This window comes from Octodon degus, unplaced genomic scaffold (genome assembly GCF_000260255.1).
Source record: "Octodon degus isolate 3935 unplaced genomic scaffold, OctDeg1.0 scaffold00042, whole genome shotgun sequence".
Classification (NCBI taxonomy): domain Eukaryota; kingdom Metazoa; phylum Chordata; class Mammalia; order Rodentia; family Octodontidae; genus Octodon; species Octodon degus.
In genome coordinates this window covers 1,133,615-1,153,295 of record NW_004524618.1, presented here as the reverse complement: position 1 = coordinate 1,153,295, position 19,681 = coordinate 1,133,615, and the positions used below count along the sequence as shown (strand labels likewise).

The 19,681-nt window shown below is 39.7% G+C and overlaps 1 protein-coding gene across 1 annotated transcript in view; it reads right to left on the bottom strand.

Moving 5' to 3' along the window:
• Positions 1–19,681, bottom strand: part of Btrc (beta-transducin repeat containing E3 ubiquitin protein ligase) — a 159,331-nt gene that overhangs the window by 47,220 nt on the left and 92,430 nt on the right. The window contains exon 7 of the mRNA XM_012514803.2: positions 18,155–18,177. Within this exon, the coding sequence (XP_012370257.2) occupies positions 18,155–18,177 (23 nt within the window). The remainder of the gene's footprint in view (positions 1–18,154; positions 18,178–19,681) is intronic.

Below are 19,681 nucleotides of genomic sequence, written 5' to 3'. Positions count from 1 at the left end.
CAGGGTCTCACTACACAGATCGGACTCATAGTGATCCTCCTGTCTTCAGTCTCCCCAGCACTGGGATTACAGGCATGCACCACCATGCCCAGACTTGGTTGCTGGCTCAGAGCACCCAGGGGTGGGGCTGGCGCAGCACCTGGTGCCAGGGATCGAACCCCCATCCTTGCACTTGCCTAAGCTGGCACTCAGTCCACTCAGCTATCTCACCAGCCCTAATATACATTAATGTTTAAAGTTCACTTTATGTCTACTAAAGAACCAATATCCTATAACATACAATGTATGTTTTACTTCTTTATGCTTCTGCCAAAGTCATCAGCAATGACAAAGCTAGGCTAGGCTGAGCCTGGTGGTGCACACCTGTAATCCCAGCACTCAGGAGGCTGAGGCAGAAGGATCACTATGAATTCGAAGCCAGGCTGGACTACAAGCTAAGTTCAAGGCCAGCCTGCACTGCATAGTGAAACCCTGTCCCTAAAAGACCAAATAAATTAATAAATGGTCACAGATCAAACTAAATTCTGGTCCCCATTAGCACATACCTTCACATTCTTTCAAAAAGTAGCAGAACTACTACTTTATAATTTCATTAAAAAGTTACTTCTATTTATCCCCCACAGGTACCACTTTTATGGGTTTCATGGGTCACAGACTGTCAATTCTTGATCTTTTTTAAGAAGACACTGAGTTCTGAGGGTCACACACAAAAATTTTTTTCCCTAGAATGGGACAAAAATCTCACTTAGACTTTTGCATGTATATATGCTGGGAAAAGAGATGGGATAAGGAATGTAATAAAAATTAGGAAGATAGTTGCTTCCCTAATATTTATAAAATTGACTTAACAATAGGCTTTGTACAGGCAAAACCCAGCTACCTGGGAGGCTCAGGCAGGAGGGCTGTATTTTTGAAGACAGTCTGGTCAACTCAGCAAGTTCCTGACTCAAAATGAAGTGTGAAAAGGGATGGAGATGAGCTCAGTGATAAGGTTCCTGCCTAGTGTGGTAAGGTCCTGGGCTCCACGGGGCGCTGGGAGGGGTCTGTCTCAATTCTTTGCAGAACTTGGGTTTTTAAAGCTTAAAATAATTTTTATAGAGACATCTTTTTCTTCACTTGGGTTTGGCTGTGCTCATGTGAAACACTGTAAGAATGAAACTCAAGGATACCAATCATTTTCCCACAAAAACTTTCATTCAGTGTCAACCTTTTTGAAGTAACTTTTTATTTTTCATCTGCAGAATACATGCATTAAAAACCAATTTTTTACAGAAACTTTTCTTGCTGACACACCCAGTTCTGGTCACCACCACCACCACAGTGAAAAAGCATGACAGAAAAAGAGCTGTAGACTGGTCCTCCCATGACAGCTTCGTGACCTCGGCACGAAACCCAATCTGGAGACGAGCGGGTGGACAGGATCACTGGAGGCTGAGTCGGACCTTTTGCATCTATAACCCAGGTTCCATGGTGATTTCAAATAGGGTGAAAACATTTTTAAATAGATTTATTACACTGTCTTACAGAAAATGAACATATTAAAGCTTAAGTATATACCCTCAAACTTAAAAAAAAAATTGTTATTACTACAGCAGCATATTCTATAACCCTAAGAATAAGTCAATCTTTTTCCAAGCAATCACATTTTTGTTTTTTTATTCTTTTGATACAGGGTCTCTGCTACACAGTTTGGACTCATGCTGATCCTCTGTCTCAACCTCTCTAGTGCCGGGATTACAAGCATGCGTCACCAAGCCCAGTTCCGGCATGCAGTACTGGTGATCAAACTGGAAACCTTGTGCTTCCCAGGCAGGCGCTTATGCTGCCAAGCTATCTCCCCAGCCCAACAACCACATCATTTATTTATTTAGGCAGAACTGGGGATTGAACTCAGGCCCTTTCGCTTGTCAGGCAAGCACTTAATTCTATTGAGCTATCTCCCTGGCCTCTCCAACAACCACATTCCCCCCCCCCCCCCGAACCAGGGATTGAACTCAGGTCCTTGCACTTGCCAGAGAAACGCTTATTCCACTGAGCCATCTCCCCAGCCCCTACAACCACATTTTTAATCCAAAGAAATGCTATCATTTTGAAAAAATTGTATCACAACTGTACCACTATTATTCTCTGCCTTTTCCACTTATTTATCATATGCTAAAATCAGTAATTTAATTTTTTACTTCAATAAACTGAAGTTTTAGCCTTCATCACAGATGATGTTGGGATGTAGTAACACACCCTTATAGTTTTCTGTTCCAATCTGCCTTACTTCCTTCACATTTATATTCTTATTTCCTCATCCCTCCCTCCCAACTATTCCCAATCTTTAAGGAAAGGCTTATGGGGCTGAAAGCCCTGAGTTTGATACCTAACACTGAAAACAAACAAAAAAATAGACTGACAGAAGTGAGGCACTGTGACATGTACACACAATCCCAGCCACTCGGAAGGCTGAGGCAGGAGGGCTACAAGTTTGAGGCTGGTCTGGGCAACTCAGCAATACCCTGTTGTCAAAAGCTATAAAACAAAATAAAATAAAAGGGGATAAGGATACATAGCTTAGGAACAGAGTAAATGCCTAATATGTACAAGATGCATAAGGCCTGGGGTTAATCCCTAGTATTGCCAAGATACAAAAGGAAAGAAAAGAGAAAAGAAAAGTGGGGGGGGGACACTTATTTAGAAACTGGCTCATAAAGAAAGCTGTTCACAAACAACTGTGCCTCACTATTAAAAATCCCCTTTAGTTGGGCATAATGACACACACCTGAAGGCTGAGACAGGCCAACTGAGTTCAAGGCCAGCTTGGATTACACAGTGAGTTCAAGGCCCAAGGAAAGACCATGCCTCAAAAAACAAAAACAAAAAAACCCCATAAACATCTTCACATGAAGACAAAAAACTTATATATACTATAGATGGGACCACGTCAAACAGTAAGGCTACATTAAGAGACTATAAACTAGTATGAAATACTTAGCAGAATCTCCCATTACTGTTACCAAGATTATAGTGGATCAGGATTAGACAGATGGCTACTATGCTCTATCAGCTCCATTTTCAGCAGGACTGCCCAGTCTCTACTGAAGAAACATTTTTCATTTAAATTCTAAAGGCTACCAAGTGCCCTCAAGGCCAAGGTGGCATATTAGCTACTATGATAAATAAAAGAATATGGACAAGCTCTGAGACTCAATTTCCATTTGAAAGAATTGTTTCCTTGGCTATTACCAGCAGACTTTGTGGCATTAGCGTCCACTGTGACAGCATTGTTTTGATGGTGAACAATCTAGGAGGGCTACACTGTAAGTGCAAAGTAAGGCTGGGTGTGTGGGCTGACGTCAGAACAGACACACCTAGGACGGCAGCAGGCAAAATGGGGGCTGGGGAAGGACAAAGGCTCAACACCTGGAAGAACAGACAAGCCAGGGCCGGCTTGCTTTCCATTCCTTCTCTCCCTCCCTCCCTCCCTCCCTCCCTCACTGCTGGCTCTGCCCACTCTAGGGGTGCAGCACATGGCGCCAGGGCTCCAACAGTGGTCCCTGCGCTTGCCTACAGCTTGCCTAAGCAGGCACTTTAGTCCACTCAGTTATCTCGCTGGCCCCCAAGGGCATTACTTTAATGGAAGAAGAAAATGAATTCATTTTAAAAGTACACAGTACTGCATAATGTTAGATAAACCCAGAATCAAGTCCTGACTCTGCCACATAAAAACTATGCAGATGGAGAAAGACAGTAATGCTCTTCAAGATTCAACTTCTTTCCTTCCTGCATAAGAGACTAATACCACTTATTTCCCTATGATTGTTACAGGAAATAACAGAGTATGTATAAAAAATGCTGAACAGGGCTGGTGAGACAGCTCAGCGGACGACGGACTGGGGCTCTATCCTTGGCACCACATGCAGCTCCGGCCCTGGGTGTGCTGAGCTGGCCACCGAAACCAGGCCTGGTGGCACATGCCTGCAATCCCAGCACTAGGTAGGCTGAAAACAGGAGGATCACTATGTCAGAGCTGTGTAGTAAGACCCTGCACCAAATTTAAAAAACAAAAAGAAAGAAAAATGCTGAGAACAAGGCCAAGCACATACTTGCTTAGGAAAGGCAGTGCTACTGTTTTCTTGTACTAAGAAACACTGTCAACAATTGAAATTGTATCAGGACATGCCCACCAAACTTGAAAACTAGTTTTAACTGAAACTCTATTTCTAAATTCACTAGGAAAAAGTATTAAGAATTGGAATACTTGCTAAATATGCTCATTTTTATGGTCACCATTAGCTGAAGGGATTTGGGATAGAACTTAAGAAAGAAAATTAAAAAAGAAAGAAAAAATTTGTGCTTTAGATTGTAAAAGCAGCAGGCTGAATGATGGGAAAATCAGTGGAAACTGCTAATCAGAGAAGAGTGTGGGTGTGTATGCAAGGCTCTTTGTTCTTCTATAAATCACTGTATGTTTCAGTATATTTAAAATACAAATGTACTGAGTACTTTCTATGAGTATGTGCCGCACTAGGTGACGCAAACGTCACAAGAAGGCACCTATTAAGGCAATTCTAAAACGTATATGGAAATGCAAATGGCTAAGAACAATCGAGGTAATCTTCAAGGGTAACAGCTAAGTGGAAGACTTACTGACATATAGGGGAACCCCGCACAGCCGAAGTACACACGCCAGTAAGTTGTGCTTGGTCAGTGACATCACTCTGAAGCAGAGTATGAGGGCTGGGGAGACGGCTCAGCAGCACAAGCACCTGCCTGGTGAGAGCGAGCTCCCGAGTTCAATCACCAGTACCAAAAAAAGAAAAGGAACCCTCGCTTCTACCTCATATCAGATTTAAAAAGTCAAATGGACCATTGGTCTAATCACGAAAGGCAATAAAAATAAAAACGTTAAAGAAAAAGGAGTAGGGGTTGGGGAAGTAGCTCAGCGGTATAAGCACCTGCCTGGCGAGCACAAGGGCCTGGGCCTGACAGTATCTTCATGGCCAAGTAGTAGGCACAAACTTCTTAAGAAGGGTGCAAAAGTATTAACTACATAAGGCAAGCATCGATACATTAAACTACCTTAAAATTAAGAACCTCTGCTCATCAGCAGATGTTATTTAAAAACTGAAGAAGGGGACTGAGGAGATGGCTCAGTAGAACAAGTGCTTGCCTGGCAAGCGCAAGGGCCTGAGTTCAATCCCCAGTTCCGCAAAAACAAAACAAAACAAAAAACAAAACTGAAGGACAGACTAGGAGAATATACTTTCAAAGGATACATCACAGAAAGAACTTGTACCAAGAATTTATAAAGAACTCTGAACAATCCTTCTGAGAAAGACTGTAAAACCATTAGAAAAATGGGTAAAACACTTGAACAGGCAACTTTACATCGAAGAGGACAATAAATATACCAAAAAGAAAAAAAAAAAAAAAAAAAAGCGCTCAATTCTTAAAAAATTTTATTTATTTATTTATTTGTGTGTGTGTGTGTGTGTGTGTGTGTGGCCAGCTCAGCCCACCAGGGGGCGCGGCTGGCTGGCATGTGGTGCTGGGGATTGAACCGCGGTCCCTGTGCTTTGCTAAGTTTGTTCTAAGTAGGTGCTTTAGACCACTGAGCCATCTCACCAGTCCAATAAGTTCAATTTTAAGAACTCAGGGAAATGTAATAAATTTAATGCTACTGGACTGTTCACTGTGAAATGGTTAAGATAGCCAACTTCTTTTTTTTTTTTTTTTCAGAACCAGGGATTGAACTCAGGCCCTTGCGCTTGCCAGGGAAGCGCTTATTCCACTGAGCGATCTCCCCGGCCAAGATAGCCAACTGCTTGTTACATGGTTTTTAAAACCAACCCACACCATGTGCTATGGCTACCTACCATAAGAATGCTACAGTGAAAAGGCCCAGACACCTCAAATGGTAGTTAGCCAGGGGGAAAAAAAAAAAAAGACAATGGAACTCTCATTTTCTACTGCCAGGAATATCAGTTGGTAGGAGTGTGGAAACTCCAGTTCTAGTCCTACTCACTCACTGGAATACAATCACGATACACCTTTATAAAGAGATATATGTAATCATTCTTTTTTAATTATGCAAAGGTAAACACAACTCAAACGTTTATCCATGTTAAAATGAGTAACAGATGTGGGGATGTGTATATAAGTTTAATGAAATACTACATGTCAATGAGAGCAAACAAATTACAACTCTATGTAACAATATAAATGACACTCAAAAACATTACATCCATATAGTCAGACAGAAAAGGATACGGATTGTAATGGTTCCATGTATCATATGCATAAACTTAAGAACAGGTGTAACTACCTTACGGTGTTAGAAGTAAGGATTATGGTCACTTAGAAGGGCAGTGATTTAAAGATGGCAGGATCTGGCTCTGTTAATATTTTTCTCTTCTTTTCTCTCTTTTTAATCTGGCTGATGGTTATGCAGATGTGTGTGCTCTGCAAAAATTCACTGAATCAAATTCAGGATCTCCGGAGCACTGTGTGAAGCAGATGGACATATTTATACAAAGGGAGATAAAGGTGAATGAAACCTTGTTTGGTTATAGGCATAGCATCCTAATTGTTTTCTGATGTAAAGGAAATGGACTTCCAATAACAAAGATTTAAATTTTTGCCAGCAAAGAGCACGAGCCTCTACCTTCGCTCGCAGCCCAACAGCCACACACACAACTGTTCCTACGTGCCACCGCTCTGAACAAGGTTGGAGCTCCCTCTAGCACTTTTAACCAAGAAAATGTTTCAGGCCCTCACAGAGCTGACAGTTTGGTGCTGCCCACGGTTAAATGCAATATGGCGATTTTTATTTTTAATTTGCTTTAATTGTTGCTATGATATGAATAATTAATAGGCCGCCTATGCCAGTTTTGTAAAGTTCACAGTATAGAAGCGAGGAAAGAAATATCTTCTAAGAAAGAAGGCTTAAAAATGGTTACAACTGCTATAATATTAGAGAATTCAGAATATTTATTCATGATTTGTGGGAACATTATGTTCCACCAACAAAGAAACATGCTACTAAAAGCACTTCCTACTGAAAAATCTTCCCAGTCTCATCTATTTTCTTCTTCATGGCTGCATAACCACTGTACCTATAGTATTGTAGAGGAGCACAGTAGGTCAGTGTTAGGAGAACCTTGCTCTTTGGTGGAAGAGAATAGCAGGTTGGCTGCAAACACTTAACCTAATTCCATCCATTTTAAACCAAGTATTTATTTTAGCAGTAGATAACCCCTGGACAACAGAGACCTAGTCAACCCAGAGCCTATATCCTCCCGTGTGGAAAACTCCTTTCTTTACAGGGCACCTCAACCCCTGGAAGTATGATGACATCAGTGCTTCCATCCCACATCATCTACTCACGTCGGGGTTCCACAAAAGGTGTAATATTAGATAGGGTGTTTTAAGTCGTACACAATCAAAACAGAATAGGAGGAGGTATAAGAGTTCATTGATTATATTACAGGCAACCAGTCTGGGAATGCAGCCAGATATAAAAGGGACTTTATTCTTCATTGTTGGAATTTCAAATCTTTCCCCTACTCTTAAAAACAAATTAAAGGCCTGGCGAAATAGCTCAGTGGTCTAAAGTGCCTGCTTAGGCAAGCTCAGCCAGGTGCAAGGGACGTGGTTCTCTTATACTTTCAAGGTTAAAAAATTACTTTGCAATCACTTCCTATTTAAAAGCATATGAATCCCTTCAAAAGAGAGATTTAAATTTCTAAGGGAAAATTTTCCCATTTCATTTTTAAGCATGAGAAATGAAGAGTGATACCAGTCAGTATGACTTCTCTCATACTCTGGTTATGCACAAGCAGCCTCTGCCAAAATATTACCATGAATACTACTAGTCTTGAGTCTTTCCCGTATACATCACAAAGCCAAGATACCAGTTTACTATGTTTGTTTGGTTTTGTTTTAAATTTGATAGTTACAATAACATGGCCACATTCATTCCAAGAGCAGTTGGAACTAGGGATGAAATACTGTATGAAGAGTTACTCATTAACTTGCTGAGAGCCTCAATCATGAACTGTGTTTTTCCTAAGATGGAATTTTCTACAGCTTCTCTATCGATTCCCATAGTTTTGGTTGGGGGCAGTAGGTCATGAACTAGAACTAGAATGATGGGTCTAAATTCACAAGACAGGAAGGTGACTGTATACTTCTTTTTGGTTACTTCATTTCACTCTCTTCTGTGACATCCAATTGGTTCAGAAGCTTGGCATTAATTGAGCAACAGTTTTATTACACACAATCAAAGCTGAAAAAGAAAAGCCTAACAAATGGCAAGAGGCTATTACAAGGTTCAGGGGCCAGGGAGATAGCTCAGTAGAATGTGCAAGGGCCTAAGTTCAATCCCCAGGTCTGCAAAACAAAAAACAAACAAACAAAAAAAACAAGGTTCAATTAACAGTTGTATTTTTTTTGTGGTTGCTAATTGAGGTATTTTTAATTTTTACCATCTCATATGGAATGGTAAAAAGAAAAATACTATGAGTACAAGAGAACAGTAACAAATCTAAGATATGTTACTGTATGTTTTTATATACCAAGTTATATATCCTTTTGTGATTTCCAAATCCTGCCTAGTTTTGGTGCTACTGGGATCAAACTCAGGCACCTGTGCTTGCTAAGCAGGCATTTAAGCTGCTGAACTATCTCCCCAGTCCTTAGTTGTTAGTAAATTTTTTTTTTGCAGAACCAGGGATTGAACCCAGGCCCTTGCGCTTGCCAGGGAAGCACTTATTCTACTGAGCCATCTCCCTGGCCCCGTTAGTGAATTATTAACATTAAAAAGAAAACATTTAATAGGCCCAACAGAGAATCATTTACTGTATAGTATATATTTGCTATATATAATACTCTAATTTTTTAAAAATGTATTTGGTTGTTACAGGGTCTCACTATGCAGCTCAGACTCATAGTGATCCTCCTGTTTTCAGCCTCCCCAGCTTTGGCATTACAGGTGTGCACCACTACACCTGGACTCTGTGGCTGCTCAGCCCAACCTGGGGATGGGGCTGGTGTGGCATGTGGTGCCAGGGATTGAATCACAGTCCCTGAGCTTACCTAAGCTTGCCTAAGCAGGCCCTTTGTCCACTGAGCAAGCTCGCCGGCCCTATACCCTAATTTCTATGCACTAAAATCCACAAACAGTGGCTAAAAGCATGTGGGCATAGAGCTGTACTATATCTAGGCTCAGATTCCAGTTTCGTACCACACATTTCTTGACTTTGGGTAAGTTGCTTAACCTGAGTTCTATTTTATCCATATGTAAAATGGGATTATATGAAGAAAGAATATATATAAAACCTTTAGCTTAATGCCTGACACATTACAAATATTCAATAAATAATGGTGCCAAAAGTTTATCAAATTTCAAGATGTAATTTCTGGATTTCATTTGATTTTGTTTGGTCTGATTTTATTTTATCTTATTTTACTTCATTGTTGGAAACAGAGTCTCACTATGTAGCCCCCACTGGCCTTGCATTTGAGGTGATACTCTTGCTTCAGTTTCCCAAGTACTAAGCACTGGGATTACAGGCATGCACCACCACATCCAACTGATCTCTGGACTTTAATTCTTTATTTATTTTTATTTTTTTGGCGGAACCGGGGATCGGACTCAGGCCCTTGCGCTTGCCAGGCAAGCGCTTATTCCACTGAGCCGTCTCCCCTGCCCAACTTTAGTACTTTAAAAACACACATTTCAGGGGCCGGGAGATGGCTCAGTGGAATAAGCGCTTGCCTGGCAAGCGCAAGGGCCTGAGTCCGATCCCCGGTTCCACCAAAAAACAAAAAAACAAAAAAACAAAAACCCACCACCCAAAACCCCACACATTTCACAGCTGGGAAGAGGGCACATTTCTGTAACCTGGCTCTTCAGGAGATCAACTGATAAAAATCTGAGGCCATGGGGCTGGTTGAGATGGCTCAATGGTCTAAAGCACCTACTTAGAACAAGCTTAGCAAAGCACAGGGACCGCGGTTCAATCCCCCAGCACCAGCCAGCCAGCCAGCCCCGCCCCCTGGTGGGCTGAGCTGCCCCCCCCCCCACACACACACTAAATCAATCAATCAATCAATCAATCAATCAATAAATTTTAAAAAAAAAATCTGAGGCCAGGCCTGGCAAGCGCAAGGGCCTGAGTCCGATCTCCAGTTCTGCAAAAAATAAAAAAAATTAAAAAAAAATCTGAGGCCAGCATGGGAAATACAGGAAGACCTCACCTTAGAAATCACCAATGCCCAAGCACAACCACTTGCTTTTTTTTTAAAGTTAGCCAGAGTCAACAAATATAAGTTGAAAATCTATTTTGTGCAAGTGCAAATACTACAGGAACTTCACTTGAGGGAAAGCAGGGTATAATGACAATCTTTCCTTTTTCAGTTCAAGAATACTAAATAATATGGGGTTTTTTTGTTTTTGTTTTTTCAGAACCAGGGATTGAACTCAGGCCCTTGCGCTTAGTCTACTGAGCTATCTCCCCGGCCTCAATAATAGTATTAATTTCTAATCAACAACAACCCAGGGCCAGGAAGATAGTTCAGTGGAATAAGTGCTTGCCTGACAAGCACAAAGTCCTGAGTTTGATCCCTGGTACCGCAAACAAACAAAAAAACAAATAGTAGACTCAAAAATTCTCACACAATACTTATTTTCACTGCATTTTAGCTTGCTAGCATGAGATAGTGAATCTTACAGTACCCTAGGCTAAAGATATTCAAGTTTACTCTATACCCAAACCTTTGACAACATCATGTCCAGAAAACCATCAATGCACAGATGGGATCTATTGTAATTTGGATACATGTAATAGCTTATCTTTCAGAACAAAATATAAAAAATAGCTACATTTCGTGTACTTAATTTCAGAACTTACCTGTTCCTAAGTTTTATTCAAATAAAAGTGAAGAGTCCTCTAATCTATGAATTTTAAAGTCTAAAAATAGTTAAGGAAGAACCTTTTAGGGATCAAGTGCCAAATGGCAAAGTACCAACACTGCAATTAAACCTCAAACTAGAACAGAGGTTTTAGTTTTTAAAAAAACCCATCTACACTTTTATTTTTTGCTTAAAAGAAAAACACAGTTAACACATGTGCCATAGGTTCACAACCACTGGTCTAAAACAATGTTCTATTAATCCTTCAAAAAATAAGTGTAAATCAAGATTCAAGAAAACTGATTTTTAGATTCCTTAATATGAGATTTTATAAATACTGCAATCATAACAGAAAGTACACAAATTGAGAATGAACCTCACACAGATGTAAATAAAGCCACTCTTTAGGTTGCCCATTAATCCACAAGTGGCATATTCATCTTATTTACAGTATTATACCCCCTGCCATGATATTCCATTACAGAGTCACGCTGCAGACTCCATAGTTAACACTGTAGGAACCATTTCTTTTTAAACATGGCTTTCCCTATTTCCCTTCTGGCTTGCTCCCAGGCTTAGAAAGAATCTATACAATTAAATTCTTATATTCTTAGATATTCTTAGAAAATGTGGATTAAATTACAGAAGTGATATTTGAGGTACAAATCATAATTAAATTTATATTCATTCTTTTTTTTTTTTCAGAACTGGTGATTGAACTCAAGACCTTGTGCTTGCCAGGCAAGCGCTTATTCTACCACGCTATCTCCCCAGCCCCCTATATTCATTCTTCTAGAAATAAAATTTTGACATTTCTGTTTGTCATAGTCTTAGAGCTACATATAAGCCAATACCTCTTACATGCTTTTTAGTATGTCTATCCTGGAAATTTTATGCCACCCTTAACTGTCAAAAGTTTATAGTCTGGGGGCTGGTGAGATGGCTCAGTGGTCTAAAGCACCTACTTAGAACAAGCTTAGCAAAGCAAAGGAACCACGGTTCAATCCCCCAGCACCACATGCCAGCCAGGGCCGCCCCCTGGTGGGCTGAGCTGGCCACACACACACACACACACACACACACATAAATAAATAAAATTTTAAAAAATCTTTAAAAAAAAAAAAAAAGTTTCTAGTCTTTCCATTAGATAATACCTGGGGAGGGGGCATATAAAACACTGACATTCATGTTTGTTTTCTTTTTTCTTTTCAGTTGCTCTTTATGAACCTGTTTCTTTTTAGCTGGTCATCTCTGTCCTGAGTCTCCTATCAGAAATAGCAAGCTTAAAATTACTAAATTCTGATAACCCTCATCATGTCTTTATAAGCACAAACCACCTAGAAGCATGAATAAAAATATAAAACACTGTTTTAGACTCACAAATTTAATAAACCTAAATGGGAAAATAACTTTTTTTTAAAGTATGAAAAATCTGCCAACACAAGCTTACGCAAATCCTGACATAGACAATAGGATGAGAAGCTTTTACAAAACAGCTTTTAAAACAATAATGAAGGAATGAGTCACTACCCTGAGCCAGTGTAACACTGCTCATCCATCTGTTACGCGGAACAATGGAATATAGAGCCAGATGCCTTTTTCGATCTTTTAAAGACCTGTGTACTGTGTCTGTAAGGTAAGCAGTAAAGGGTGTGGGGTGGAGGAAAATAAAGTAATACTGTTTGCCAGATATCAAAAGTATTGTAAGAATCAAATGAAGCAATAGATGCTACATAAGACGGGCCGTGAAGATTGGGAGAAGAGACACATGGGGCCTCTAAACACTACTCAAAGGAAATCTGGAAGCAAAGGCTGAAGTCAGTGAGCTCTGAATTCAAAACCTGACCCTAAAATGTAAAGATCTGAAATTTGGGCCAGGGATCTAGCTCAGTGGCAGAGTGCTTCCTTAGTATGTGTGAGGCCCTTAGTTTGACCCAGTGTTGAAAAACAAAAACAAAACAAAAAAACTCGGAAAGACAATTAACTTTTCCAAGCTTGTTTCTGCCTCAGCTGCATGAAAGGGAAATGTCCATCTCATGTGCTTATGTGAGGGTTGAAATAGCACATAGCTAGCATACTGCGGCTAAACACAGGCACAGTAAGTATTACATTTTCTCTTCAAACTTTTCAGTAGTAGAGCACTGAAAATAAAGAGTAGGCATAAGCACCTTCCCATTTGAAGGTACATAAGAAAATGACAATCTTTACCTAAGAACATAGCCCAAAATATAAATTGGGGCAGAGGAGAAGAAGAAAATTTAGGGTTGTAACAGTCTCATAGATGCAACTGATTCCTACGTAAGAAACTTGAAATGAGAGTTTCCCAGGTAAGCTCCAAAGGACTGATGAAAATCCCTCTTGGAGGCCTGCCCATTAGCTCAGTTGTTTTAAGTGACTGCTTAAACACAGCAGTCAGGCTCAGGTTGCTGTGCTTGGATCCCCAGATCCTCAAGGCTTACTAGACCTGCCCTGAAGGCATCCTGAGCCAGCCAAAAAACAAAAAAACCAAAATCCTTCTGAACTTTAAAAAAAAGAAAATTCAATCCAATGATTTACTTCAGTAGTAAGAGAGTTTAAGGTGACTCACTCAACTTAGTTCTTTTAGGAAATTAAATGGGAGTTTCTTGGTCATTCAGCCTGTTCAAACATTTCTCAAATTACTACTATAAGCAAACAAAAAAAGGGCCTCCTCAAAAATGGACTACTTTAATGTTATTCTTAAAAATCAAAACATTCTGGGGAAAAAAATTTAACTGTTAACAGGAAGAACTACTGTTAGGTTCTTTTAGTCCTACTCTTAGGTAGGACTACCAAATCAAATCAAACTTTACTCTTAAGAAAGAAGAAAAATACAATTTTACTTCTATAGAAACTTGGTACAGAATGGAAGAATCATTTAAATTCATAGCTTATTTGCTTTACAAGCTGAAGTCACGAAACAAGAATAGAGTTTTATGTGTATGGATCCTAAGCTCCTGAGTACTGAAAGGTTCAAAAGGAGGGCTCACGTTTCACCAGCTGTGTAAGCGACCCTTTTACACTACATGACTAAAAACATATTTATTCATGGACCACTTATGAGCCCAGGTCTCTGAAGCTGTCAAACCAGGAGAAAAGAGAATGCTTGCACCCATGGGCAGCCACAGAAATCCGTAACAGCTTTAAGAATAAAAATCTCTTCCAGGGGCCAGGGAGATGGCTCAGTAAGATAAGCGCTTGACTGGCAAACTCAAGGATCTGAGTTCAATCCCTGGTTCCGCAAAAAAAAAAAAAAAAAAACTCTTCCACTTCCAGATTAAGGAATAATGAAAAGGAGTCCTGAACAAGTAGTCTTTAAATATTAATATGCACAATAACTTCAGTATATTAAAATGTGTGTTGGGGGGAGTCCTACACATTATTTGGAGTCTTGTCCCAGACCCTGAAACATTCATGTAACTTTAAAAACATATTTTCAGGAAAAGTCTATTTGTTAGTTTTTAAAACCTGCTCTGACAGAATCCCAAACTGAAGTTTTCTAAGAGGAGGTGGGTGACAGAACTGGGGAGAGTGAGTTTCACATGGTAGCCCAAGTTTCTGCCAGTGCAGGGAGCTCTCTACACACTATGTGGGCATGAGCTGAGGATTAGAGAGCCGCACACAGTACCACAGGGCTAATCTACACTAACTGTAATTATGATGAAACAAATTCTATTAACTACGAGAAAAGTTGCCTTTTACCTAACCTAAACATTTAACACTGTTTTCTAGGCGCTTTCCTAAAATATTGTGTAATCAGAATACCTAAAACCAGCCTTTATATATTAGTACCTCAAGCAAATGACTGTCAATTAACTGTCAATGTCAAGAAAAAATATATTTGGAAAACTACCTTAATTCACTTACCTGGCCTATGTTATATTACTTGCTTTAACTATCAGCCAATAAAGTATAAAGACCAAAACACTGTAAACCTTATAGCGTACACTTTCCAAAGTTAAAGGCTTCTAAAAAGGTCCTGAAATCAGGGCTGATTTGGTCTGAAAAACTTAGCTCATTAGTCTTTCATAGCCTTGGATTATTTTTTTTCTAATATTCTAAGCATGATTACAACTTTAGCAGAATCATCTTTATATGGATGAATCAGACTTTAGTTTTTTCCTTTCCCTCTTATAAATACCAAACTTGATTGATATTCATTTCTCAATTATATAAAGTAAAATAACAGTCTCAACACTGAGAAGTCAATGGCATAGTAAATACTTTTAAAAATAGTAAATATAATCAAGAAAGGAACTCAATTTAAATATGCCATACCATAATGCCTATATTCTGCTCCTCTTTTAAATAATTCAAAGTGACAGAAGGGCTCCAAATCAGAAAGCCCACATATTACTTGCAAGAAAAACTCTACAGTAGTGGGATAAGGGACGGAGCAGCTGATAAGGCAGAGCTTTATAAAATTTAATTCCTATGGCTATGTGATTTTTTTAAAAATCAAAATGTAAAACCCATAGCACATGCTGAAGAAAGTGCTGGTACTCAGAATCCTAAATGACCCCTGACAGAATTACAGTCTATAGGTTACTAATATAACAACCATATTTGTGACATTTCTTTGCAAAGAAGGCAGTATTTCTTCAAGTCTGTAAGCCAGTTCTAGAACAGCCACGCAATGCCTACCCCAACAAGAAAAGGGCAATATAAAAACAGCAGTTGTTTTTAATGTCCCTTTTCAGAAACTGTGCCTGGCACCGTGCAGCTGTGGTGCAGCCTTCATCGTGCCCTCTGTTCTCAGTCTTGCTAATTAAAAGGTTGATCACAGAACAATGCTCTTCTCATTAATTTCAGCGTTCCGATTGGGCAGGATCCCTGCTTACCCCACCTGATCTTTTCACACTGCTGAAGTTAATGTGACAGGAGCCTGAAGATGGATTACCCGCTGCCATATTGCCCATCGCCTCCAATCAGGAGCTATCTGTGTAAACTGATTGTTCTAATTTGCTCTCATTATTTTTACAATATCAGGAGAAAATAACGCACACAGCTCACTGTCAAAGCCATGAAAATCAGCCATTAGTTAAATCCAGACACTGAGTGGCTTTATTAGAGAAGCTGCAGTTTATTGATGTAGCTTTAGCCAAACAAGATAGCATTTGCTTCAATAGAAGGAAATATTCACAGTGAAAGTAAATATTTATTTGTGATAATACGTACAGCCAACAGGGTGTTTTGAAGAAAACTGTTCCTATTTCAACAGCTTAGGAGTGAAAGCTCCAGCTGTCATAAGAAGTAGGCAACAGCATAAAATCCTGGCTAGTGAATCTATGCGTACTCTTCACCTCCAAAAGCTTGTGTAAATGAGACCTATTCTGTAATCACAAGCACTAATCAATAAATAAGGGTAGCTCTAACCTGTCGTATACAACCTGTTTTTACAAACGGAGCTAAACTTAGGAGTCAAAATTATCTCTACAAAGAGCATACAGGTACAGTTTTAAATATGATTTTATCCTTACACAACGTAAATTAACACCAGATTGACTGGTAATAGTACCAGAGAAACAATTATCTCAGAAATAGAAAATAAGCACAAGAAAGCTAGCTAAGGAAACAAGTTGGGTTTGAAATCTTTCACTAACTGATGTTTTTAGAGAGCAGAACCCCACAAAGACCTGGCCTTCCACAAGATAATATTAAGAGTTATGCTACACACAAAGAAAATATATTTTCAAGCTGTAAAGAAAACATTACACTTCAAAGAAAGCATTTAAATTTGGGATTTCTAGGCTTGTCTGGCTAAGAGCATTTTGTGAACGTGTAACTAAAAGCTGCCTGAACAGCATTTATGGGGCTGTGGAAGGAGGGTATGCATAATAGAAACAATGCCTTTTAAATAAAGGAATTTAACGAATCCACTTTTCCCTGGGTCTCCTCGTTACTATTAGAAGGAAACGCGGCTTCCTCCAGCTTTCTTTCTACATTACGATTCCTGGTAATGTGAAGGCAAGAGCATGCCCTTCTTGCTGCCACCCTTCTAGTGGCCACTTTCCTTTTTCTAAGAAACGTGTGCCACGCTTCTCTCCTTAAAATTCCTGCACTAAAAGACTGCACCATACTGCACTCTGCAAAACGTGCTGATGGCGCCAATTATAAGCCCCCAGCCGAGAGCTCAGCCCCCACCATTCGTGCAGATTTATGCGGACTCTTGCCGACGTTATTACAAGTCAGAGTTTATTGGGAAATTGTTACATTATGCGGAGTGTCTAACAAATTGCTTATGCTGCTATAATTGGATTACAACAGCCGCTTGCTCCCACCGGTAAGATTAGGCAAGTAGGACTCCTGCCGATCTCTGAGCGTTAGCAGTAATTTTATTTGCCTTGCCTCTCTCTTTCCTAACAACATGCCTCTCTCCCTGCCAGCTGTCTGCTGAAAAGGCACAGGCTTGTTCCTTGGCCCTAACAATGCAATTACAGCCCCGCAGATCGCACTGTTTGTGCATTAAGTACAGAGCCAAAACGAGGCGAATTGATCGTTTGACTTTTGGAGAAGCCATGTGATTTCTCTGTGTGGGTGATCCGACACACATCAGCAGGCAATTCTGATGTCGATTCTCGATGAAGAACTTTCTTCGTTCCCCCTCTTTCCTCTAACCTTTCTTTTTTCACTGAGGAAGATACTGACTGGGCTCATCTCATGCTAATCTAGATCAATCCTCAAAGACAAACTCATTCTTATTAGCTCCCTGGCTGGATAGAAATGTGAATAGGTTCTAGCATATTGAAGTGCCTCAGTCAGATAGATCAGTGGTTCCCAACAGCTGAACCTCAGCTGCTGTCTAAAAAAAGGTTCATAAAGAGTTCACTGAGAAAGAAGTTTACAGAAACATCACAGTTGAAAAAGAACTGCACAAACTTTTAGGTTTTCTAAAAAAACAGCAACAAAACTGCCCTGAAATGGCTTTGTTAAAAGCTCTGCCTATGTTCAAGAGCCATCAAGAGTGAGCACTGAGAGACTGGGCCAGGTGGCACGCGCCTGTAATCCCAGCACTTAGGAGGCTGTAGACAGGAGGATCACTATGAGTCTCATCTACACAGTGAGACCCTGTGCACCCTGTCCTAAATACAAAAAACAAAAGCGTATGCACTGTGCCTTTCTGCACAGATCTGCTCTGCCCGAAGATCTGCATGACCAAGGTGTACAATCGATATAGCTAGGCTGCAGGCTTAAAACAGCCAGTGTGATTCCCCACTGGTAGCAGTTTTCAACACTTTGCTGACAGCTTTCGGTTTCTCATTTCTTTTTCTTGTTAACAATGGGTGCTTGGAGCATGGAGACTGTAAGCTGTTACTCCAATTTTAGGGCATAACTCATGAAGATTCTGGGCTGGGGCCCTGTATTTTTTAGGAGATGGTAGTGGTCCTGGGGATCAAACTGGGGGACTGTCACACGGTAGGCAAGTGCTCTGCTACTAAGCCATACCCCCAGCCCTTCAAAACAAAAACAAAACACAAAGCTCTCTTTTTGTGCTGAAAATGGCTTGAAATTTTATCAGTTTTAATACAGATCAAGAACCCTATCTGCACTTCCCATACCAATGGCATATGCTTGTGGCCGGTTATGCAACACATGAGCAGACAATCCGCTGGCTCCTATCAGTGCCCCATGTCTGAATTACTATTAAAACCCATGGACACCTAGATCTGACAAAAATATACACACACTTGTCTTTAAGGCAAATCTATTTTTCTTTCAATTTAAAGTCACCTTGGCAATCAACTGTGTTTCTCAAAACCTCTGCAATCCAAATAACATTTAATTCATTTAAACATTTAAAGAAAAGTTGTACTCTGAACTTTATTCCTGCTTTCTTCAAACAGCAATAAACATAATGTATAACATGCTACCTTCTAGAGTTTTCTCAAGCACACTGGCCTCAATGACATGGTTAAATCTTACAACGTTCCCCACAAAGCTAATGTACACAGCTGACAGAGGTAGGTGCCTGTGTGAAGAACAGACCATCTGACATGCTACTTGTGGAACAGCATATTAAAGAAGCCTGTTAACATGTAGTTTAAAACTCAAAAGAAACTCTGAACAGCTGAAATGCCTTATAAATAGCACAGACCCAGAGGAAGTGCAAACGTCTGCATTGTGAATTGTAGATCTTAATTACCGACAATGGCTGGTACAGCAAGTAGCACAGAAAAAAAGTGAAACAGTTGCACTGTTCATGGTTAGCAATAATTCTTCAGGAAAATATTTACTATCAATCAGTTATGAGAAAAGGGACTCTGTGCTCGTAAAACAGCACGTTGCTTCTCATACCAGGACCATTTTGCTTCAGCATAATCTGAATTTAAACAGCTTGTTTCCTGCGGATATAATTTTGGAAATAAATAAAACAAGTCTTCTATCAAAATCTGGAGTAAGTGGAAGCAACACCACATTTTTCTGTCTCAGTCAGTTTCAAACAGATTATTAGTCTGAGGTAAAAAATAGTAACAACAAACAACAAATATTGAATATCTATACAGGTCTAGTGATGAGGCTTACTTTCTACACAAAGAGACAGAAAGTCTATCCACCTCAGGAATCAAGGTAGACATACTCAACTCAATTCTAATTGTAATTGTGTATGTTTGTGGGTATGCATAAGGGTAAACTACAGAAAAGCCTAAAACTAAAATTTTAGCAGTACTTCAAGGAATCAATAAAAAAAGAGAACATAAAAAAATTAATTCTGTTCTTCAGTTTTCCAGTTACTTTATTTAAAAAAAAAAAAAAAAAAAA